Source organism: Podarcis bocagei (assembly GCF_964188305.1).
Source record: "Podarcis bocagei genome assembly, chromosome: 9".
NCBI lineage: Eukaryota > Metazoa > Chordata > Lepidosauria > Squamata > Lacertidae > Podarcis > Podarcis bocagei.
The window spans coordinates 43,758,257-43,782,637 of NC_138134.1; the positions used below are offsets into that span (position 1 = coordinate 43,758,257).

At 40.1% G+C, this 24,381-nt stretch overlaps 1 protein-coding gene and 1 long non-coding RNA gene across 9 annotated transcripts in view; one reads left to right on the plus strand and one right to left on the minus strand.

Annotated features, from left to right (window-relative positions):
• Positions 1-23,849, plus strand: part of INPP4B (inositol polyphosphate-4-phosphatase type II B) — a gene marked incomplete at its 5' end in the record, with an annotated part of 266,775 nt that extends 242,926 nt beyond the window's left edge. For 4 of the 8 annotated variants that reach the window (XM_081208335.1, XM_081208336.1, XM_081208332.1 and 1 more), the window contains 2 exons: positions 4,672-4,826; positions 17,871-19,672. In XM_081208335.1, coding sequence (XP_081064461.1) covers positions 4,672-4,826; positions 17,871-18,045 — 330 coding nt within the window. In that variant the 3' untranslated portion in view covers positions 18,046-19,672. Of the gene's footprint in view, positions 1-4,671; positions 4,827-17,870 lie in introns of all 8 variants that reach the window. The other 4 variants (XM_081208334.1, XM_081208337.1, XM_081208333.1 and 1 more) reach the window with 3 other exon arrangements.
• On the minus strand, positions 8,353-17,889 carry LOC308594923. The gene is made up of 3 exons (XR_014011672.1): positions 13,427-17,889; positions 11,288-11,985; positions 8,353-9,093 (listed from the first exon to the last, which is right to left on the minus strand). It is a non-coding gene; the product is annotated as an uncharacterized lncRNA (long non-coding RNA).
• Positions 23,850-24,381: the final 532 nt, after the last annotated feature.

Sequence of the window (24,381 nt, forward strand, 5' to 3'; positions counted from 1 at the left end):
CAGAGGACAGTAGGCATCATCATGGATGCAGTTCCTATAAGCAGGAACATATTGTAGCCCCAACTTTACTACAGCTCTGACTCAGAGCAGTATGTAACTTGTATGCTTAGTGTACTGTATAGAAATTTGACACTGAAAAATATCCACGACTACATTTGGAGGAGGGGGAGTATTCCTTGTATCAATAGGACTCTTCACATTTGAAAATGCGTGTGCAGTGTCTCCTGCGGGAGAGTGAGGTCAGGCTTCCTGTACATTGAACAGCTCCACATTTCTTAGCCTAGAGCAAGGATGGGGAATCTGTGGCTCTCCAAATGTTGTTGGACTACCCTTCCCGTCATCCCAGACTATTCCCCATGCCAACTGGAGCTGATACTGAATAGCAGCTGGAAAGCCACATGTTCCTATTCTTGGTCTATACCCTGCAAACTTATGAATCTCATTTTCCAGGTCCCTGGCACCATACATCTTCAGTCCATGATAAACATTGCAAATTCCCGAAGATATGTTTATGTAGACATTCACATGTTAGTCTTTGCATATCATTGCCATTTCTTTGTTGAAAAATTTGGATTTTGGGGCTCAGGAAGGTCCCAACTCAGGAATAGTGTTTAAAGAAGCTAGGTAAACAAAAATGGCTAGAGATGATGATAATAATGATGATGATGATGATGATGATGATGGAGGACCCCCTTGGACTAGATCTTTGAGGTCGTGGCTTGCAGGCTTGCAATCATTGTATATTACTCCATATGAATGAATAGCAGTATATTCATCCTATCATATAAATTCATATTTATGGAAAGCAAAATGTTAATTATTCATAATGATCCAGCTTTTACTTTTGTAGAAGCTGACTGGCCCTGGGCACAATGCAAAACATAACACTGCTTGGTTGTTTGTTTTCATGAACTTGACACCACTAACACATACATTTAGGCAGTTAACATTCTCTAATTGGGTAATTAAGGATGTAGATATTTTCCTGACAGAGGCCCCACAAATCTCCTGTGTATAAGTTAATTGTGTTTCTTTTCTCAGTGATTTTCACTGGATTAACTGCTGATTGCAATAGCAGATATGAAAACAAAACAATTGCAATATCTTGAACGGACCTCTGAAAATCTGACTGGTGCATGCTCTCCAAGATCCTACATTTTTGGCTCCCACGCTCTCATGCAAGTCCAACCTCCCCCCCTCCCCGCTCCTCCCTCTCTATCAAATTTTCCCCTTGAAGGGGCAGATTCGCGTGTGTCTCCACACACAGACACACCATGCCCCATCCGGACCAACCCCCCAGCCCATTTCCTCTCTTCCTCTCTGCACTCACTTTGCAGGACTTCTCACCCCTCGCTAATATACTTTCATGTTAGTGAAAGTACATCAGTTATTGCGGACCTACGACATAGAGCAAGAACAGGTTAATGAAAAGGTGGTAAAATGGGCTCAAAATTTTAGATGGGGAAAATTCCAGTGTTTTATTTGGGAGAAAGCTTTGAATGACAGGTTCTCCCTACACTCCACGTATGCCTCCCAATACTGGTTGCTGGGAATTACAGGTGGGCAAAGTGCTGTTACGCTCGTGTCCAGCTTGCAAATTTCCCACAGGCATCCGGCTGGCCAATGGTGAGAACAGGATGCTGAACTAGATGGGCCCGATCCAGCAGACTTGTATAATGTTCTAGAAATTTAGGAGTTTTGGGTGGTAGCGGCAATCTCAAAACTGAAAGGGTTGCCTTCCCCAGAACTAGCAATTTCCCATTTACTCATTTTCCTTGCTAAGTAAGCAAGTTATACGGAAGGATTATGAAACAAGCGCATCTCCGTGTACAGTGGTACCTCGGGTTAAGTACTTAATTCCTTCCGGAGGCCCGTTCTTAACCTGAAACTGTTCTTAACCTGAAGACCACTTTAGCTAATGGGGCCTCCCGCTGCCACTGCACGATTTCTGTTCTCATCCTGAAGCAAAGTTCTTAACCCGAGGTTAAGAGAGTCTGTAACCTGAAGCGTATGTAACCCGAGGTACCACTGTACATTCCAACAGCCAGTTTCTTTTCCAACTCCTGCTGACTTCTGCAACCACCAAATAGCAGGAATCGTTTGGCATGACACTGTTTATTCATAGACGGAACTTCATTGCATTCCATTGCTGCTGAATTTGGACAAGTTGCAAAAATCTAGCTTACTAAAACTAGTGGTGGCAGCAAAGACTATTTCGTTTGATGTTTTCAAGAAATGCAATTCAACTGGCTTTCTACAACTCGGAAACTGCAAACATCATTGCTCATTGGGGAATGGTTGTCCACCAACTAGGTGACTATTGCTTATGTAGTGACATTTTTTCCAATGCCTTTTTATCCCTTTAAAAGAGTAAAACCCAAAGTAGATTTTATATTGCTTTTCCCCTGAGTGTCTCAGCTTCCCTGCCCTCCTTTTTTTTGTTCTGTTGCCAAAACCTTTATTCTTCGACATCTGTTCTGTCCGATTCTCATCCCTTTGAAGTTTCATGTTTTAATTTAGAAAGCTTAATCAGGAAGCCTTTAGTGGTGCTGATTTGGACCTCATTTTAAAATAGAAGCACAAACTTCAAAGGGTATAAAATATAAGTGATTGTTAATGCACATGCATTTAATATATGCCAGTCAAAAGCATAGCAGATTCACCACCGCTTACTGTAGTGACATCTCATATGGAGCTAACTAGGATATAAAAATTAAGAGAGTTGGTAGAGCACACTGCCGAAATGTCTTTGGCGCAGCTGCTGTTCTCTGGATGTGCTTGAATTCTGATTATATAATCCTCTTTCTCTTATACATTCCATTCTCAGAAGAGCAATTCTGATACTGGCGCTGTAGTCTAAACCACTGAGCCTCTTGGGCTTGCTGATCGGAAGGTCGGTGGTTCAAATCCCCACAACGGGGTGAGCTCCTGTTGCTCTGTCCCAGCTCCTGCCAACCTAGCAGTTCGAAAGCACGCCAGTGCAAGCAGATAAATAGGTACCACTGTGGTGGGAAGGTAAATGGCGTTTCCGTGCGCTCTGGCACTCGTCATTGTCCTCCGTGCACCAGTAGCAGTTTAGTCATGCTGGCCACTTGGCCCAGTAAACTGTCTGTGGACAAACGCCGGCTCCCTCTGCCTGAAAGCGAGATGAGCACCGCAACCCCATCCAGGGGTCCTTTACCTTTACCTTTTTACCTTACTTACTTGGAACACACAAAATCATTGTAATATATAAGAACAGTGCTTTTTTCTGGGGGGACGCAGGGGTACACATACTCCTAAACATTTTGTGAATCTAAGTTTGGTCTCATTGAGGGGCAGTATTTCAATATGAGTGGGAAAATGAGAGTACCCCTAAACATTTTTTAAGAAAAAAGCGCTGTATAAGAATATTATATAATAGTAGAAACCTGTCAAATTAGACTGAAGGCCATTCTAGTCCAGCATCTTTTTCCTGCAGTGGTTAAACAGTTGCCTTTGGAAAGAGATTTTATAAGCAAGACAGACCTGTATCTCTATCCATATTATTCCTCAGCAACTGCTACACAGAGGCTTGCAGCCTCTGAGCTCGGAGGTAATGTATAGCCAGCATGGCTAGTAGCTATAGAAAGCTTTATCCTCCATTACCATACTTTGTGCAATTACCTTTTGAAGCCATCTTACAAAACAAATTCTAGAAGACTGCTGTGTTAAAGATGTGCTTGCTTTTGTCTATCCTGAAACTCCCACTAAGCAGCTCCTTTTGGTTCTTCTGTTACGAGAGAGCAGGAGCAGAATTCTCTTCTCTGCCAACTTTCTCTACACCATACATAAATTTATAAATCTTGATTATTTTACCCGCTAACTTAAAAGTGCCAGAATTTTAACCTTCCCTCATAATGGAATTACATCCAGAACCTTAATCATTTTGGCTGCCCTTCCAGCAATTTAGTACTCTTTTTGAGATGTCATGACCAAAACTGTACCCAGAATTCTATGTATAAAGGCATTATGATATTGGCAGTTTTATTTTCAATTCCTTTCCCAATAGCTCCTAGCACAGAATATGCACTTTTCACAGCTTCCCCACACTGGTTTTATTATCAAATAAGAACAGAGAGACACAAAAGCCCATCATCAACTCATTAAAGCATTTTTTAAAAAAAATAATTTTCCACATAGCTTCATGCATTGGGCTGGGAAAGTCAAAAGACGCCAAAAGTTGTGACAAATGAATCACTGCGATAAAATCTGCAAAAGTGGTCTTTCTGATCTAAATTACTAGATTAGAATTTATCAGCCATTTCTGATAGATTAGTTTTGCATTAATATGAGGTTGTATTGAACTTCATTGTTTAATTGAGGGGTGTGTTGTTTTTTTGCTATATTTATATGTTGTGGTGGTTTTTGGCATGAGTATTTTGGTGGAAATGTTGTTTGCTAATATGAGCCACTTTGAACTCAATGTTGCTGCTGGATAAGCGGCATACAAGTAATAAATCAAAACCAAGCTTGTTGCTCCGCAACAAGATACAAAGATAGCAATCTCTTTTCTGTTTGACAATGTTATCAAAGTAGTTTAAATGTTCCCCAACCATTTGTTTAACATGCTGGCATTCCCCAGTATGCTAGACTGCAATACACCTGGAGTAAAGAGAGAAGCAAGTCACTTGATTTCTGTATACATTATAGATTTGCCGCAAGCTAAATGGAATCCGGTTCACCTGTTGTAAAAGTGCCAAAGATAGGACATCAATGTCAGTGACACTGGAACAATGTTCAATTTTAAGAGACGAGCATCAGCTGCACAAAGACTTTTTTATCCGAGCCCTTGACTGTATGAGGAGGTATGTTGTTCTTTTTCTGTTTGCCATCTTTCAAGTCTATCTGTGTGCTTGAACATATTTTAACTAAAATGTTGGGTAGGTCAGGATCAAGATGTGCATGATTTGCTCTCGGTTAATTAGCATTTCATTATTATCCCAAGCCCAGGTTCATATCTCAAGCCTTACATAAAGCCCTTCCTCCCCCCCCCCAACATGTTAAATATATATAGGGGTGCTTTTTATAAAACCGGTAAATACTACTTAATCTGTTATACTTGATAGCTTTGTTTAATCAAAGATAAATAAAATACAGCAAATGGAATTGAATAAACATGATTGTTAACATTTGTCTTAACTAAGTCCTTACTGGTTTTTTAAAAATTAAATTACTTTGCCTTTTAAGTGTAATTATGTACAAATTAAGATGGAATTCATCAAGAATGTTAGGTACACTATTAATTTAGACATGTACTGAAAAGAACTTGTCTCAAGATGTAAGTTTTGTCTGCACTTGCTAGCTAACCATGAAATTCCATACATTGTCATCAGTTTTAAAGCAGCTGTCGAGGTGAATGCAGGAATGTACAACCATGTTTTCACTATTCGTGTTTAGGCAAGGAAACCTTTTTTAAAAAATAAATAAATCATGGTTGATAATAAATACTACTTCTGGGTTCTTTTTGCCCCATTTAAATAACTCAAGTGAAAGATTAAGTAGTCTTAATCTTAGTCTTTCACAATATGCCCTTCAACAGGGACATGAATTTTGCTTTGTTTAAAAGGGCAGCAGTAATAAATGAGCAGGATTGCAGGGCAATTCAGATGTTTAGCTTATTTGAATATTGCCCATGGTGTATAGTAGTTACATACATTTCATACTTACCATTATAGTCGCTTCATCCAATCACTTCTGCAGCTTTTCAGTCATCGTGGTTAATGCATGTGCTAGCTTTCACACCTGAATGTACTTTTACTAATGATCTATTGGTTTTCTATATTTAATCATAATTTCAATTCGGCTTCCAGCTACTCTTGTTTTCAGAGTAAGCTTCCAGTCCATTTGACAGTCTTAACACTGTGGGATAGACTGGTTGTTAAAAACCTTGCAAGTCTACAGTGCAGAATGCCCAGTGGCAGACCAGGAAAATAGAGCTATTATAGTCCCATGTATGGTTTAATGGGATGTTTGAACCAGGCCAGTGTCACTGAGATCAAATGCAGCCATATGCCCTTCTCCCTTTGGGAGAGCTCTTCTGCAAATCATTAAAAGAGATACTTTTTTCTATGCTGAATATACTTTTTTTTTTAATGTGCCCTGTGTTTTGGCTCATCCGTACTCTTACCCATGAATATGATTGGCAGCATTACATCTGCCCAAGAATAGATGTGATTGCACCTGATTGCTTCTTCTCCATTCACTGGAATAGAGCATTGAGAAAAGGAGATACCTTCCATGTCTCTGAGCTCAGCTTCTGTATTTTTAGTCAAGGCTCATTCTATTCAAGGCTCTCCAAGAGATTTCATAACTGTGCTTTTGAGTTGGCCTTAAATAAATGGAGTTGTTATAGGATGTGACACTTGTGTATTTATCCTTCTATGTGATTACTTCAGTAAAGTGCTGTTTAAAAGGCTATTTGGTGGACTTCTCAAACACCCAGCCATAAAAGACTCCAGGGAGGATTTTTTAAATGTAATTTTTAAGGAATGTGGAAAAATCGGGACTTCAGCGCTTTCTTATTTTCTGCAGTTTGAGTTGTCAAGTGACAATGACTGCTGAACAGTCTGTCAACGCTCTATCTCACTCTGTAATGATTGTCAGGAAGAGATCTAAACTCTTCGAAAACAAGCACTCTGAAACATATCAGCTCTTGACATGGCAAACATTAGGAGTCCTTACTGGTATTAAGACCAACCAACAATGGTATTTAAATAGTAACAAAAGTACCAATAGAGTTCATTCATAAATTCATATTCAAGTGTCAGTGTTGGTCAATCCATATCTTTTGACTTTAAATTCTCCTTTCACTTCTTGAACAGGGTAGACCTTCTTAAAATAAAACTGTGGTTTTTCTACTTTCAACACCTTGAACAGTGTATTATCTGAGGTCACTATAGAGTTCACAGTTGTGATGAAAGTGTTTCTTTTTAAAGATGTGTTGAAGAACATTGTAGAGTACAAATCATAGCTGTGCTAGGTTTATTATTAGATACTTGATTCCACTAGAGAAGGACAATTGTGATATTTTTCAGATTCTTAGAATAGAGCTCTAAAGCCATTGATTTTGGAATCAAAGTTGAAGGGTAGGGTGTAAAGTTCAGCATAAATGCTGCAGTTGCAAAAAGGTATAAAACACATGAATTATCATTAGTTGAAGATATCTAGATTGCACTTAACATGTGACAGGGATAACATTTTGGAAGTCTGAACCACAAAGGCATGCAGTGAAACATTCCAATAATTGTCTCTCAGCTTTGGAATTTTCTTCTATCGGAGGCTTGTCCAAGCTTATCTTATGTCCAGGGACAAGGAGGTACAGAGTACAATAATCAACATATTGTTTCTCATTCTAAACAACTGAGTGGGCTATCTGTCTAAAAAAAAACAATGGTTCCCAAGTTTCTCTCTCACACACACCAAAGTTGTGAGAAATTACTGAGCAAAAACCTCCCAGAATGTGTATATTCTCAAGCATAGTCTGATGTGGCACCAAATTGAAATTAGAAGAGTGTCTTCTTTGGACACAATGACGATATTTGATAACTGGTATTCTCCTGTTACATGTCAATTCTGAACGTTCTATTATTTCCTGTTCCCTAACAATAGCTTCTGGCTGTTTTTATAAATTAGGAGGAGACTATAAATTCTGCTCCAAAGTGACAAATGCTTTACCACTTTATTTATGACACTTATTTCTATGGCATAAGAGCCAGGCTGCTGTTAGCTTTGTGTAGAAGCTCTAGAGAAATTACATTTCAGAAATCATTTAAGGAAAAGCAAGGCATAAAAAAACTTTAAAAAGAATCTAGTGAAGGGAACATTTTCTGCCATCCCTTTCGGGGTTAGGATAGGCGTTGGATACGACTGATAGTCTAGCTCCACCCTTGCAATGTAATCAAATGTTATAATATTTGAGAGGGCAGGGGACAAATGTGGGGGTCTTTTAACCAATGGACAAACTAGGCATCTGTGTGTTCTTCAGCATAACACAGTCTAGAACTTCTTTCTTGAGAAAAATATTGGAGCAATTTAAATAACAGAAAGCGAGTGAAAGAGAGAGGGACTGCTGTCATAGCAAAGTACATAGTAAAGTTCAAAATATTGCATATACAACTCTGACACAGCATGTGCCATCCAATCCAGTCTCAAACGTGCTGTATTTTTTGCACCATAACACTCACTTTTTTCGTCCTAAAAAGTAAGGGGAAATGTCTGTGCGTGTTATGGAGGGAATGCCTACGGGTGGCATGCCTACGGATTTTCCTCCTCTAAAAACTACGTGTGTGTTATGGTCGAGTGTGTGTTATAGAGCGAAAAATACGGTACTTTGATAAGAACTATTATTCAGTATTTCCCCAGCATAAAACTGTTGTTGAGACCCAAGGGCTTGTCCAAACTGGAGCAAACTAGCCTGCCTCCACATGAATGGAGGGATGTCCAGTGTTGTCTGGAAGAACACTGAGGTGGGATTCACATTGTTTTCCAGTGTGTACAAGCCCTTCCTTACTTTATAAAGAAAAATTTCTCAATATTGTCCAATTTAAGTCTTTTAAACATGAGTATGAAATGCTGAATATATTCATTTCCAAAGAACAGTTTCAGGTTTGTTTTGTTTGGCTGTGAATATTTCTACTCCGTAAATGTTTTCTGGACCTACTGGCAACTCACAGCGATTTGACTTATTTATTTTGATAAGACATACCTGAATACTGCAAAGAATGTGTTCCCTTTGCCTGTGACACAGATGCTATAAACAGAGGAGATGCACAAAAAGTGTAGGTAGATAGCACTGGCTGTGTTGTGTGGAGCAGCTACTGTTGCTCCACATCCCCTTGACTGCCTTGGCAGGTAGATGAGATGTGCCTGCCTGGACCAAGTGCTGTTATGCTGATCACACTTGCTGAGCTGCTGAAGCTGTCTCTCCTCATTTCCCAGGAGAAGGAAGAGAGTTGTGCTGCTCCCACCACCTTTGTGCATTCTCTGACAGGGTTGCCAATTGACCAGTTTTATTTTTGCAAGTGGAATGTCAAATCCAGTCAACTTTGTGCTGCAATTGGTTGTAACCTTCGGCTAGAAAAAGAGAGAAATAATATGCTGATCAGTGTTTGGTCACATACTAAGGTGCACACACAATTCATTCTTCCTTTCAATCTCCATCCACAGTTCTCGTTTTCTCTCCCTCCCTCCTCCCTCCCTCTCACACACAACTCCTATAATTCATATTAATAAAAATTACATGAGCACCCCCATTTGACAGCACACCTGCATAGAAGCCAATGTGTGCCTTGTGAACATAGACACCAATAATGCATGGTAGAGAGCAAATGACACAGAGGACATGGCCATTTGGAAGGTTGCTGGTGTTCTACTTCTTCCTATGGCTGTGCACAAGGAATGTTACATTAAAGAAGGGACCAAGAAAAGCAATCTGCTTAGCCTAGAACAGATGTGTGTATATATTGTTATGTAACTTATTGATTATGGGCAGGTATGTGGAAGAATTGTGAATTTTGACATATCCCATAGGACCAGCCTAAGCCCAGGCACAAGAAAATAAACTTGGGATATGGACGCGGGTGGCGCTGTGGGCTAAAGCCTCAGCGCCTAGGGCTTGCCGATCGAAATGTCGGCGGTTCGAATCCCCGCGACGGGGTGCGCTCCCGCTGCTCGGTCCTAGTGCCTGCCAACCTAGCAGTTCGAAAGCACCCCCGGGTGCAAGTAGATAAATAGGTACCGCTTACCAGCGGGAAGGTAAACGGCGTTCCGTGTGCTGCGCTGGCTCGCCAGATGCAGCTTTGTCACGCTGGCCACGTGACCCGGAAGTGTCTCCGGACAGCGCTGGCCCCCGGCCAATAGATGTGAGATGGGCGCACAAACCCCAGAGTCTGTCAAGACTGGCCCGTTCGGGCAGGGGTACCTTTACCTTTACCTTTAAGTGACACCCATTAGTATTTATGAGCAAATAAAATAAAGATATCATATCCCTGTAGGTAGGCTTATCATTATAACTGTATGTCAAAAAACCCCGATGTGTTTCTAGTTAATAACCTATGTCGAATTAAGGATCCATCATACCCTTCTGAACAGCTGCCTTTCTGGCATGCACTCATTGAAGCCTACCTATATAGATGAAACAATGAAATAGAATATTTGTACCGCAATAAGAAAATCTGTCTGGATAATACAACACAATTATAATCTAACTTTATAAGCAAACAACGGGGGAGGGGACCTCATCTTACAGAAATGATTTGGAATGAACAGTACATAGATCTCTGAAATATGTTAAATGTAAATAATTTGAAAAATAAGATTTGGATTTGATTTGATATCCCGCTTTATCACTACCCGAAGGAGACTCAAAGCGGCTAACATTCTCCTTTCCCTTCCTCCCCCACAACAAACACTCTGTGAGGTGAGTGGGGCTGAGAAACTTCAGAGAAGTGTGACTAGCCCAAGGTCACCCAGCAGCTGCATGTGGAGGAGCGAGGACGCGGACCCAGTTCCCCAGATTACGAGTCTATTGCTCTTAACCACTACACCACACTGGCTCTCTTTCTCTCTTTCTCTGATTAGGCTAATGAAGTAATTTCAGAAGACTAGTTTTCTGACTAAAGTCAATGTTTCGATCAGAGCTCCTGCTGAGGCTCATATAAGGGTCTTACATTGGCCCAATTGAATTTTTGACTCTGTTTTTAACAACTGGAACACATAGACCTAATGCCATATTACAAACTGCTTCTGAAATTTACCTCGTTTCAAAAGCAGTTCTAAGTGAGCCATGGTTTCTGCTGTTCAAGAAACCCAAGAAATCTAAAGCCTCCTTAGACTCCCAGACCTTTGGATTCTAACCATTCTACAATCCAGTCACTCTGACGTGGAGGTTCACACTTTCCCTCAGCTTCTTGGGTAATTGGTAGGATCATAGCTGCATAACCAAATTGTAGTTAGCAGCCTGTTCTTTGTTTAGCATTCTTGGGTGAAAGAGAAGGAGAACCGTAACAATAACCACCCCTTCTGACTTGTTATGACCTTTTCTAAAAAAAACTTAAGGAGGAAAGGTCTCCTTAGTGGGGAGATGGTACAAACATTTTTAAACACCAAGAGGTGGGAGGGTGGTGGTGTGCTGGAACTGGAGTTTTTTGTGGGGGGTTAGGTTATTAACTGGTTCTGCTGTTAGCTCCTTCCCACCCCACCCCACCCACAGTCAATAATACAACAGTGAAAGACTGAGAATCTAGAGTTGACTCCCGCTGTCACCTACCCAAAGATGTGCCCTCTGTTTCAAGCGCAGCTTGGTGCTTGGCATGAGGACTGGTTGAGAGAAGTCATCCTGAGGCTTTTCATTTCTTCCTTAAATCCTATAATTATCATGACCTGTTCGATCTTCTGAGAGGTAGAAATTAAATATCCGCATCTCCATCTTTATTTCTCTCCTAAGCTGGTGGTGAGATGGCTTTGATTCTGAAAGTAAATCCAGAAACTTTGAAGTAACCCCCCAGAATGGGGATTTGAGGTGGGGGGGCGATGCTCTGGCTAAGAGCAAGTTCTATAAAGTCAGTAAACAATTCTAAGGATTGTTGAAGAGGCCACGCAAATGGGCGCAGTGATGATAATGACCACAGACAGGAAGAAAACAACAACTAGATCGTCACTCAGATACATTGATCAAAAGTTCAAACCCTTTTTAAACACCAAGCTTGCTGTTTGGAGAAGGTCTTTCTTCCTTGTGGGCACTGGGACCAGCTCCCAATAATTGTGCAGCCAAGCGTTCCTTTTTAGTAGCAGATGAATAGGAAGAGACAGGCATGTCAATTTTCTTTTTCCACTTCCAGTAATACATTCCTCTTCCTTAAAAATCTTTATCCCAATGTCAACATGAAAGACAGGACAAATAAAAACACTTTTGGCTCCTGGGACTCCCCTCGCCAAAGAATTCGACCCAATTGTTTGCCTTCGACCCTGTGTAAAAATAAAAAAAGGTGAGTCTGACAAGGCACCTTGGGGCTTGCTTCAGTCACTGGTGCTATTTTGGCAGTTCATCTTATTGCAAGCATGGAAGACAGGAGAAGAAAAACAAAGAACAGTTTGTTGCATTGAAGTCGCACGGCTGGCATCTGAACACCTAAACTGAGAATAGCCAATTGATGCTTATTCTGGAACAGCCAATGGTACAATTATGATTATGGATATGTTAATTGGCTGTTTTTATTGGAAAACTAATAAAAATGATTTTTTAAAAAATTCAGTCAATGAGCCCCATTTCCTTGGGAAAGTGGGAGAGTCAAATGTCTGCTTAATATATTCCACTATATTGGTGTTCTTTCCAATGACACCAAACTCTCACTCTCAGAACAACAGACAATGTGTAGCAGGCATATATGGGGAGCTGAAAGAAACAATACCGTTCGCATCAAACCTGGATAAAGTGTGGTTAGTTTCAACTATGCTTGATAAAAACAAACAGTGATTTATGAAGCTGGCTTGATATAGTAAACCACAGCTAAAACTAAACGCAGCTTCCATTTTTTACATAATAGCAAACTAAAGATGTTTGGAAGTGCTCACTTCTGTTTTCAGTCTCCTAATGGCTGCACTGGATAAGTTGAGGGGAGAGGGAGCAGACCTAGGCATGTTCCACTAAACGATAATTCTGTGTTACATCCAAACCAGGCTACTGAAGCCACACGAGGTAGCATGAAAGGTAGTGGCCACATGACATCTACTTGATAAACAGTTTGCATTGCAGTTCAAAACAGGCTAGAATCTGGTGTCAGGAATTTGAATTTTCACTGCATTGAAAGGTATTGTCTTAGTTGGCGGCTCTCCTGTCCCTTGGAACCTGACTAGTTATAGTTTGAGTTTTTGAAAGTGCTTCAAAGAAAGTAACAGTAGCTTTCTGTGCTGAGATTTAGAATACCAAGCAGTTTATAAATGTCTGTTTTGATGTGCCTCAATTTTTCTATTAATAATCATGACAAGCACTAAAATCTTAAAGGAGCTGAATTTCTAAATACACTGCAGAATGTCCACTCAAGTATCCTTGGTTTTGCATTGGGAATTCTTTTCACGATTTTCTGTCATATTTGAAGAGTTATAAAGATTCAGAAATTAATGTCAGATTAGTATTCCATCAGAAATACTTATTTGTACAAGGGCTTCTGCTATTCCATCTCATCCATTAAACCAGCTTTGATCTTGGTCCCTGATTTTAATGACTTTCGTCCACAAGTTATATAATAAGCAGCCGTGTTCTCCTTTTGCTACCTTAATTTCCACTGGTCTAACAGGTAAATGAAAGAACCTGTTATCACTTGTATATATACATGCATTAAAACATATACCCTTCCATTGGGCATCTATTGAACCAAAGTATTGTTGTTAAAAAAACAGCCATGCATACCTGGAATATAGCAGTGACAAAGCAGTAAAGGCCTCATTCATCTGATTTTATCATGTACAGAAATATCTAGGTGGGTGATTCGTCTCTTCTGTCAAGACAGGGCTTAGCTGCTGCTGATGTGTAAAATACGATGACAGACATTTTACTCTAAGTGAACTGAATATTTCAGTCATACTCAGTTATATCCGTATTAAATCCCATTGATTCCTGTGGGAGATATATACAGGCACACACATACTTCCACTGTCACTCAAACACAGTCATACCAGGCGAAGCATATAATAGCATGATTATAAGGGTATGTGGTAAAGTATATCCTCATAATACTAACACTAATTATGTTAGGTTTATTAATGGTGTTGTATTGACATGTACTGTGGCATCAGCATATTATCAGATCATTTACTTAATGCTTATATGTTTTGTCATTTTAGAATTTAATGTTACAAGCGATTCAACCAAAATTATTTGGCTGGTGGCCCAAATTAAGATGAGGAATCTAGACCTGCTGCCTTCCCACCAAATCTTCAATTTCTGTCCTCCCTTCAGTTCTGGCCCACGTTGTCCCAAACTGCAGAATTCTCTTGGCTATCCTGGCCTCATTTTCTCAGCCTAATGCATAATCTGTCATTCCCCGTATACTTCTTTCATCATTTGTTACTTCAGATCGCTTTTTTGTATGCCATCATACACGTGGCCCATCTTCCACTCAGCTTCCCAGTTCTCAGCCTTCATACCTCAATTGCACCCCTACAACTCGCCTCTCTCGTCTGCTTTCTGGCAACAGCACAAAATGCCTCCAGTCCCACTTTCTGACTGGCTAAGATTTGTGTCCACTTCCTGTTCCTTTGCTTTCCACTTTAGGCACTAGGAGTTTAGTGGGGAGGGGGAAAGTCCTAAGGAGATTGTTTCCTCCCCAACCCCTTCCCATAATGTAGGGTTGCCATATTTTGAAGAACAAAAAAGAGGACCCCCTCTCCCCAAAGAAAGCTGCCTCTCATGACCCTCATGCCCTCTGCTTTCCTACCCCAGCCATGTCGCCTCTTGCAAAGGGAGACCTTGCGCACTCACCTGCTCCGCCACGGCTCGGAAGAGGCATGACCCGTCCTTCGCCACTCGCTTGCAGTACAACCCCTGAGATCGCAGGCAGGCGTCCATGGAGGAATCTGCCGGGGCCTCCGCGCCAGAGCCTGGGGGGCTCTGCTCCTCGCCACCTGGCTTCTCTGCAGCACCCTCCATATTTATTTATGGCTCCAGGGATTGCAAGGAAATTGCTGCTTCCCCACCTTCAACCCCACATGCTTCAGAAGAAAGTGGGAGAGATGCAGTGAAAGCCCCTTGTTCTGGGGGCGGCTGGCAGCACAGCGCAGCAGGAACCAGACTCACATTCACGGGTCACCCATGTGGCTTCTGTGAGATGCCCCACTTGCACCGGGCGGCAGCGGCGCCTGCCGCTTCTTGCTCAGCTTTTCCGCTGAAGTTTCCTGGCTTCAAGCCCTGTGCGGAGAACTTGCACGCTCCTCCTGCTGCCCCGCTTGGGAGGCGGCTCTCGCCCGCTCCCTTTACGCATCACTGGGCTCCAGAAGCAGAAACAAAAGAGCCAAACTCTCTCTCTCTCTCTCTCTCTCTGCCTTCTGCCTGCTCTCACCTCTCTAGCTACCTATGAGTTGAGGGAAAGGACCCCACCCATTTGCTATCTCAAAAAGAGCCACCAGAAAGCCTCATAACAATATCCTTCTTACATTCTTCATCAGCCAAGTTGCTTGGCTAGCAAGTTCAGTGTCCTTTATTTGGCAGCACATCTTGCAAAACTCAGTATTGTGTGCAGATTAATTGCTGTGGTCATGAATAAATCTGACCAGTATTGAAAACTGCAGTACATTCATTTAGTGACACAGGAGGATATTCACTGGCAGTTCCAGATACTTTCTGCTAGGAAGTTAAGACTGATATTATAAATACAATCTGCAGAACTATTTGGCATTACATAATTCAGCCATTCCCAAGCTGTGCTGACTAGGGCTGAAGGGATTTTTATACAAAACATCTGGAGGGCACCAAGTTTGGAAAGACTGACCTAATTTCATGTTTTGCAATGGCGGTGTAAGTGGGATGGCTGGTTTTCTTATTTTTCTCATTTAAAGCCATTACAGCTTAATAAAGATAATTAGTCACATTATGTGCAATGTGTTAGAAAATACAAGTAGGACCTACAATAAGATGTTTCATAGTTTTCCTCACACCCTAAGAGAGGAGCTCCTGTTTGGGGTTGCAGCCAGTCATGCTCTCCTCCAGGACACTGTAAAGAGCTCAAGCAGACCAAATTCACTTGCCCCCTGAAGTTTTACATTTGTCTTTTTGAATACGCAACTTCCCCTGGCTCCTAGAGGTCACCTCTAACACACCATTTTAGATTTTAAAAACATTTTGTTACTTCTGCATCCCTTGGGGCTTGCCTAAGGAGGCAGAAGCCTCCCTCCTGTTTCTCAGCAACTCTGTTTTGGCTCCAATCCTGGTGGCACTGAGTAGTAGAACAGTAATAGAAGTAAGAATAGTAATGCAGGCAAGGTAAATGAAAGAAATAAGAATCACAGAATCAAAGAATTGCAGAGTCGGAAGGGACCACAAGGGTTATCTAGTCCAATGCCCTGAAATGCAGGAATATTTTGCCCAACATGGGGCTTGAACCCGCAACCCTGAGATTAAGTTTCATCCTCTACCAGCTGAGCTAATCCTTCGTTTTCCCATTGCCTTACCCACAATCTAAGCTGGGAAGTGGGAAGGACAAACTGAACATTTTTCTAACCCTCCAAAATCACACCTTAATTTTATCAGCAAGGTCTTTCTTTGCTGAGTAGCATGCAAGAGTAGCATCTGTGGCGCTGACTCTGCAGGGAAGGTTGCTCTAAGTATGGTATCTTCTTGAAAATGTTGAGATCTGTATATGGTTACAAGAGGGCTCTTTGTTCCTGCAGACAGGCAGCACTCTGGGTCACAACAGGGAACTGGAGAATGGTGTGCATCCTCTCTTATCTTTGCACTGTTCTACTTGAGCTATACTGCCTTATTCAGGAGAGAGAGAGAGATCTAGGTGGAAATATAGGATGCCCAGTCCCTGACTCCTGCAGTTTAAAAAATGATCAGACAGCCAATGACAGGAAAGAACCTGAGACTTTGGAGAGCCACTGTTGCTGTGTACACACTATAATTTAAAGCACATTCTTTCAAAGCACATTCTTTCTCTCAAAGCATTCTGGGCACTGTCATTTGTAATGGTTTTCTGGGAATTGTGAGGAGTAAATGCTCTCTCTTTCTGTTTGTGTGCAGTTAAAAAGGTAACATCATTTAGAGCAAATATTCAGATAATTCCTAGAACTTCACTATCCCACATTATGGTTAAGTGGCTTGATGACAGAGTTAGGCATCATTTTCATAAACAGACTCAGGGATTTAAAACAACAACAACAACTGCTCCCTAGCTTTGCCTCAGTATTGATTTTGCAAATAAATTTACATTTGCTTGATTGCTTTTAACATTAATTTAAAGTTCTTGAAATAACTCCATTGCAGAAAGTGCTTATGGAGAACTAACTCCAGGTTTGAGGAACCCCCGTGGAAAGTGCCCTGGGAAGAGGCCCATCTCCTTTGAGCAGCAGTGCTCCAAACAATGCCAGGTAGATGACTCTAGCATTCGTTTAAGTTTCCCACAATGCCCTAGTGATACCACACCAGAGGCATTGTGGGAAATTGGGTAGTGACCCAACTGCTGGGATTGTCAGGCCTCAGGGATATGGATTGAAAGGGAGTCCTAAGGCACACAGCAGCAGTGGGCCCTACTGGTGTGCTTGGGCCACCAAAGGACGCCAAGGGCTGGCAGTTGTCAAGGAATCTTGATAAAGCAGAGACTAAATAGAGGAAAGCCAGGTCATCAGAAGCTGAAAAGTGGAAACCCTTTTGGTGGCTATGACTGGGGTATGGATCTCCAGTGAGAAAACAAAGCACCATAAATGTGAAAGTTCACCCTCCATTTCAAGGCTGGAAGATGCTCTGCATGCATCATTGCATCAGAGCTCTGTGGAGCTTTCCACTGTTCCTCAATGTTTTGAAACCATGCATTTCCCCACTGATTCCACTTCATAGCATTTCAGGCTTGCTCTGTTCCCTTGCATGGGGCTTCCATTAAGAGCTCCCAACCCATGGCTTCATCTTGAATGTGCTAAGAAGTATCTGTGAGGGTTAATTCCCTGCTGGAGGCTTGCTTTTTTCATTCATTTAGAACACCTTTAAATATGTGCGATATTTCCTTATTTGGTATGCAGACTAGCCAAAATAGCTTTATTTAGCATAGATATTGTGGCCATCTTTGTTGTTGGAATACCTGAGTGTTGCCTTATTCTCCTATTAAATGCTATTTTATTTGTTCCTAACTTCCCCTGTTTAACAGCAGACAAACCCAGGGAGCACTGAATGAGTCGGATGATCCCGAGACAGGCTGTCTAACTGATAACAAGCCAACTTCTCGTCACTTCTATCCTGTCGCCTTGCTCCTTGTCAGCTCGCATTTGCTGGTTGTGTGGCTTATTTTAAGTCTTGCTTTATTATTAGCCAAATATCAGTAAATTTCACTTCTGTCCATTTCTTTTCTATGAACAGCAACAGCTTAAGATTAAAAATTGTGCTGTATGATTTCTACATTTTCAGACCCACAAATCTGACCTCAAGAAGGCAATGTCTTGAACTGTAAGAGATTTTATTTCTATTTCCAGAAATCAAGAAAGCATACTATGCATCAGGTGATTTAATCTGCTTTCTATTCCGAGCAAATCTTTTCACACATTAAGAATGGCCATTATATTAGTGTTTCTTGATCAGATGAGATTTTGCCATTAAATTGGAAGGATCTCTCCTCCCCCCCCCCACTGCCCGCTTTTTACAAAACTCGTACTTAGGACCAATTCAACTCCTTATGGAGTGATTTTACTGTCTCATTTTTACTCGGGGACCCATTTGCAGAAATCTTCACTTCTTTTCCAGCATGCACAGCCCCACACTTAAACATTGCCAAGGTTTAACACACCAGAAAGTATGGTTTTAGGTGACATGGGCCCTTTGCCGTTTTCACATGGGGGAGCTCACATCAGACAAAGGGTTTCCTATTTGGAAATGCAGTGGTAAAATTCACATTGCAAAGACAGTCACATGTTTGTCAGTGGTGATCATCAGTCCTTAGTCAAAATATGGGGGGAGGGGGGAATTAAATGTGTACTCATAGAACTCAACCCAAGCTGAATTATTTGGACAGGTCAGTTTGAAAGATTAATTTTCCATGTGCTTTTTTTCATTATTACTTCCTGATAGGAATTCCTATCTAGCAAATAGTTCACTCTTTTATTCGTTGCAACTAACCCTTTTCTGTCAAGCCATTCTATGGCACTTGATAAGTTCTGTTTTGTAACAAAATTAACCTGTTTGTAAATGTTGCTTTGGTTGCTTTTGCTTTATATTCATTTAAACAAAAGTTTTGTTTGCGTCTTGATGCACCATGTTGGCTCTTGTGACTTTTGTACTGTGTATGAATGAGCATCATTATTTTGAAAGCAGAGAGTTGTTGGATCAGGCTATTGGAAAGCCATTTTCTATTTCCTTCATTGCAAAGCTAAACATAATGAAAATAAGACAAAGATGGAAGTTTCCTTTACAAATCTGTAGGGCCAGACTTAATTAAAAATGCCTTATTCCTAGAACCTGCACACCTAAGGCTACATGTGAACTCTGACATGTACAACAGAAGCAAAACAAAGCGAATCTGGGAAAAAAAGTTATTAAAGAATTTTTAGAAGCAAATATATTTCTAAGGGTAGAGTAAAATATATCATAAAGTATTTAATCAAACCACAGTGAGAGATAAATATATATAAATATATATATATATATAAAACCCACACTCTACTTCTAAGGGCAATAACTGTATTGGGCCTGGCCTTGGATCTAATTTTGTAAGATGTATCATCACTTGTGGAAAATATATTGTAGAATTGAATCTCCATTATTTTTACTTCAATTGTTGCTGAAACTCTGCAATGTACAAATAAAACATATTTATTTATTTATTGTTTCACGAAGTTGTCTTTTTTCCCTCCCTTTTCACCAGAGAAGGATGCCGCATAGAGAATGTACTGAAGAATATCAAATGCAGAAAGTATGCTTTCAACATGATACAGCTGATGGCTTTCCCAAAGTACTACCGGCCTCCAGAGGGAACATATGGAAAAGCTGACACCTAAGCTTTAGACACAACACAAAAAAGGCTGTGTGTGCAGGATCACACACCTGTGCTCATTAGTTAACACAAAATTGCTTTGTGCGTCTCACAGATTGGGCATACATGAGAGGGAAAATACCTAGGTTCTCCCCCAACTGTACTGTCAATCAAAAGGAAACATCGATAAAATATGGTAGATTGAGTGTTCTGGCAACCAGCTGTTTGATAAATAAAAGCCTAATAATAATAATAATGTAGGTTGTATTTCATAAGCCCACCAGAATTAAAGGTTTGGTCACTAGTCAGATAGAAGGCCAAATGTTGAGTCAGTAGGGGTCACTCTGAGCCTGGGCTTGAAAGTAAATCCCACTTCTATACAAAGCAACATTGAATTGCTTAAGATACTGTCTACTAGGTTAAGGGCAAAGCTAAGGTGCTGCTCAGCTGTGGTGCATAAGACCCATGATACGTTTAGAAAAGGAATGTTAATATTGGTGACCTTGCATTAGTAAATATTTGCTGCATTTCTGGATAAACTTTGCAGTTCCAGCTACATACATCGTTAATGCAACAACAAAAAACTTAAGTTCACACACTTGTCTAAGCCTTGGGCTTTAAGCCATGTAATGTATTACAGTTGCCTTGGAATCAGGATCTGGGGTTTTACCTGCCATTCTCAGTGGTGTTAAGCGACAACCTGTGTAAGTAATTATGAAACAAGGATGGCCACTGGAGTCTGTCCATAGCTGTCAACCTTCCCTTTTTGGGTGGGAAATTCCCTTATTCCAGCGCCGTTTCCTGCTGCTTGTCCCCAGGACAGGTGAGGCTGCTGATCCCTTATTTTCAAATCTAAAAGTTGACAGCTATGAGTCTGTCCTCTGTGCACTCTGAAAGTACCAAGAGGGAAAGGAGATTCAACTAGTGGTTATAATAAATGTTTGTATGTAAATGACAGTGATAATAATTTATTAAAATTGTAACTTGCAGAATCAAAACGATCTGGGTAAAGAACCTGTAACCTATTGCCATACAGTTAAAGCTATATAAAAGGCTAAGGTCAAAGAACAACTCTTCAATCTGAAATGTATCACTCGTGAATGTTAATATGAAACCTAAAGCAGAGTGCCATTTTCAAATCAAATGTAAATACTACCCCAATATAAGTTTTACATTTGAATGGAAAGGACTGGGAATTGGGGGGGGGGAGTAAATAGATAAGAACCATTTAAGAAAAGTAAGATATGTTGCTATAATGATGCTCAGTGAGTTTCAGGCAGATTGTACTACTGCATTAAATCTCTGCATTTGAAACAATGAGGTCTCATTGTTTGTACATTTCCACTGTTTTACTGGCAAATAAGAGCAATGACAGCCTGGGCAGGAAGATACGTTTTAAACAGCTGAAAGTACTAGAGAACTTCAGCAAACTGGATTGGATCCAGACTTAAATTAGATGTGTGTAACTTAAGTTCTGCTAGTTAAGTCCCGCTAAACTCATTCCCATTGATTTTAACAGCTCTAAGCATGGCTAAATCTTTATCCAACCCAGCGTTCTTACCACAGTCAAAACTTTGCAAAGGCACAAATATTGTTTTGAAAAGTGGTAGAATATCAACACACAAGCAATAAACTTTTCATTTCAGTGGGGTATAAATCCGTGTTTGTATTTTCACTATAAAACAGCTGCATATTGAAAGGTGCACTGCTGACCAGTGAATCCGTATTGTCATAAGTAAACTTGTATAATGCTTTCAGAAATGTTTGCTCTGTGAAACCTGCTTTGAGGATTTGAGAATATGGGTTCTCAGAAGCAGTATCTCTAGCAATGCTGTGTTAAAATGCCATCTGGCATCCCACTTTTGTTAATATTTATGTGATTAGTCCCACTGAATTTAATATGTTTCAAACCATTTGCTTACTTAAAATAATCATGAATTAATTAGGAGTGAAGACAATTCCTTGGCAATACAGTATCTTATTGTGCACGTTGATGTCATGTAGCAAAAACACACACCAAAATATAAAGAATAACTAAATGTGAACATTAAAAAAATAATAATACAGTAAGTCAGTAAGCATCTGAGAATGTATTCATATTACCTACTGAAAATTTAGCTTTCTGGAATAATTCACACATGAAGGAAAAAAATGTACCATGGCTGAATTTTGTTGTAAGATGTAAATTATTCTAAAGCAATAGCAACACATACTTTAATCAGAAATAGTTCTGACTGAAGTCCAGAAAGGATTAAGTCCAGGAAACCTTTTTCTTTCTTTTTTTTTTTTTTGGCGTGAGAAATTTTAATGGCCAGAAGTGTAATCCCCCAAGGAAGGTTACCACAGCTGAAGTGAGTGGGAGCTAGTAAAGAATGCTATTTTCCATTCATTTCAGTTTCCTCCCAGATCTTTAGTACTGATGAGTGCAGGTGGAGGCTAAAACAGCATATCTCTCTTGTGACAATTGTGTTTGGTTAACACCTAAACCATGTTGCTGCTATAAGTAAATCAAAGTCTGGACTGATTATTTTTAGATGTTTCATCACTGAAGTTTCAGGTGTCTTTCAAAAGAAAGGTAGCAGGTTGGCAGTTTGCCTCTGGAAAAGTATAATACTTCAGGGACTTATTCTTTAATGCTAAGTTTTGTAGAAAAATAGGAGAAATTCTGTGAACAGCAGGAAAAATCATGAATGCAGGAAAGTGCCAAATATAGTGCATTTTAACTTATGCTCCAGAACACAATGCTACTGAGTTAGCATATACAACTGGCTGACATTTTTAAATTATTTAATACTATATAGAGTTTTCTGCATGCTTAAGACCACTGGTTTCTGGAGTGCTTTACAGCCCTAATGAATGTGTGTTTACAGCACTTCCAGTGCCATTAGACTTTGCTTGACCCTTATGTATTATTTCTTTGGCTATTTTTTTAAAACCCACATTATTCATCCTAGTGTGCATTTCCAGTTGCCCAAACAATATTTTTAATATTTTAGCATACTTTAAAAGGGAAGAATGGCACATATCCATAGGTCAGCGGTTGTAGGAAAACAGTGTGCTGTCTTGAGACTATTTTTAAAGTAATGAGTTTTTTTCTCTGTCTTTTCCCTCTGTGTTTCTTTAATCTCATGGCATATGAGACACCTTTCAATCTATGCTACCAAAGTCTCAAAGAACCATGATCTGTTGTTCTCTGCATACAAATGTAGAATGCAATTTTGTAAGCTGCCTTGTAAGAAGTTGTCCTAAAAGGTATAGATTATATATGTGATTATGCTGTAATGCTCTGAGTAAAATGGAGGCCACCACGAATTATCTATTGCAGGCATAGGTAACCTTTGGCCCTCCAGATGTTTTCGACTACAGTTCCCATCATCCCTGACCACTGGTCCTGTTAGGGATCATGGGAGTTGTAGGCCAAAACATCTGGAGGGCCGAAGGTTGCGTATACCTGATCTATTGCATCCAAGAAAAGTTTGTTCACAGGTGGCCACAGGTCAGTGAACTGAACTGCAATTCCATGTCCCCCAAAAGACAATGATTTGTGTTTCCTGAAACATCACTCCTGCACAAACCCCATTTATTTGAATGAAGATTTTGCAAAAGCAGTAATCATTTGCATTACCTTTAAAGCATTCGTTTCTACTGCGAAACATTTTGGATAAAGTCCACAAGTTTTAACTAAGTTTTAGAGCACAGGCCCAAAGTATATTGGATAGCATTGCCTCTTAAGTGAATTGAGCAGCAGTCTTTTTTTGTTTTTGCTTTTATGCATGCATGTACTGTACTTTCGTTTTTATCATTTTGGCTATTGGTTTAAAAACTGCAGGTATTGTTATGTGTAAGCCATATCCATTGTATATTGTGTGTGTCTGTGTTGTGCATGTATTTTTATTTAAATAAATTTATCTTATTTTTCATAGAATTGACTTTCTGTGTTTGAATTGCTTCCATCATCATAAAACATGCAGCATGAAAGGATCAGATCCTGAGAAGTGCTATAAATATCTTCTGTCACTTGAAGTGACTTTGTAAATCTCAACAGGTCAGACAGTTAAGAAAAGCCCTTTGAAAACTGACTTGGCTTAAGGTTCCCAGCTTATGATCCATATACATATACTGTATATATTAGAACAGGGCTAATAAATTGGTAGCTTTTGTGGAGTTATGTGTTTGTGTTACAGTAAACATTATTTTTCAATATGGATCAGATAAAGTCAATATTGCTTTGTTGGAATGAATTCACAAATAAATACATTGGCCACCTTGATGAATTAAAACAAGTGATAAATTTGCATGTCTGGAACAGCTATTACTGGTGAAAGACAACAGAGTTTTCACATTGTCTCATATAATCTCTTTCAGCAGGAGGCATTCACGTTTTCAACATGAAATGCATCAAGCATAATTATATACCTGAGTGACTAAAGTGAACTTTTATTTTTGTCACATTTAATTTTCATTAAATTTATAACTTTAAAAGGTAAGTCAGTGGATACAAATACTATTAAACACCTTTCAATGTGTTTTGTTTGATAGTTGGCATTGGTCTGTCTCGATAAGGTACCATAGCACTTCCCCCAGTACCTCATAGACCCCAATGTCTAAATAAATTTAAAAATTGCCTAGTAGCACCTTAGAGACCAACTAAGTTTGTTCTGGGTACAAGCTTTCATGTGCATGCGCACCTCTTCAG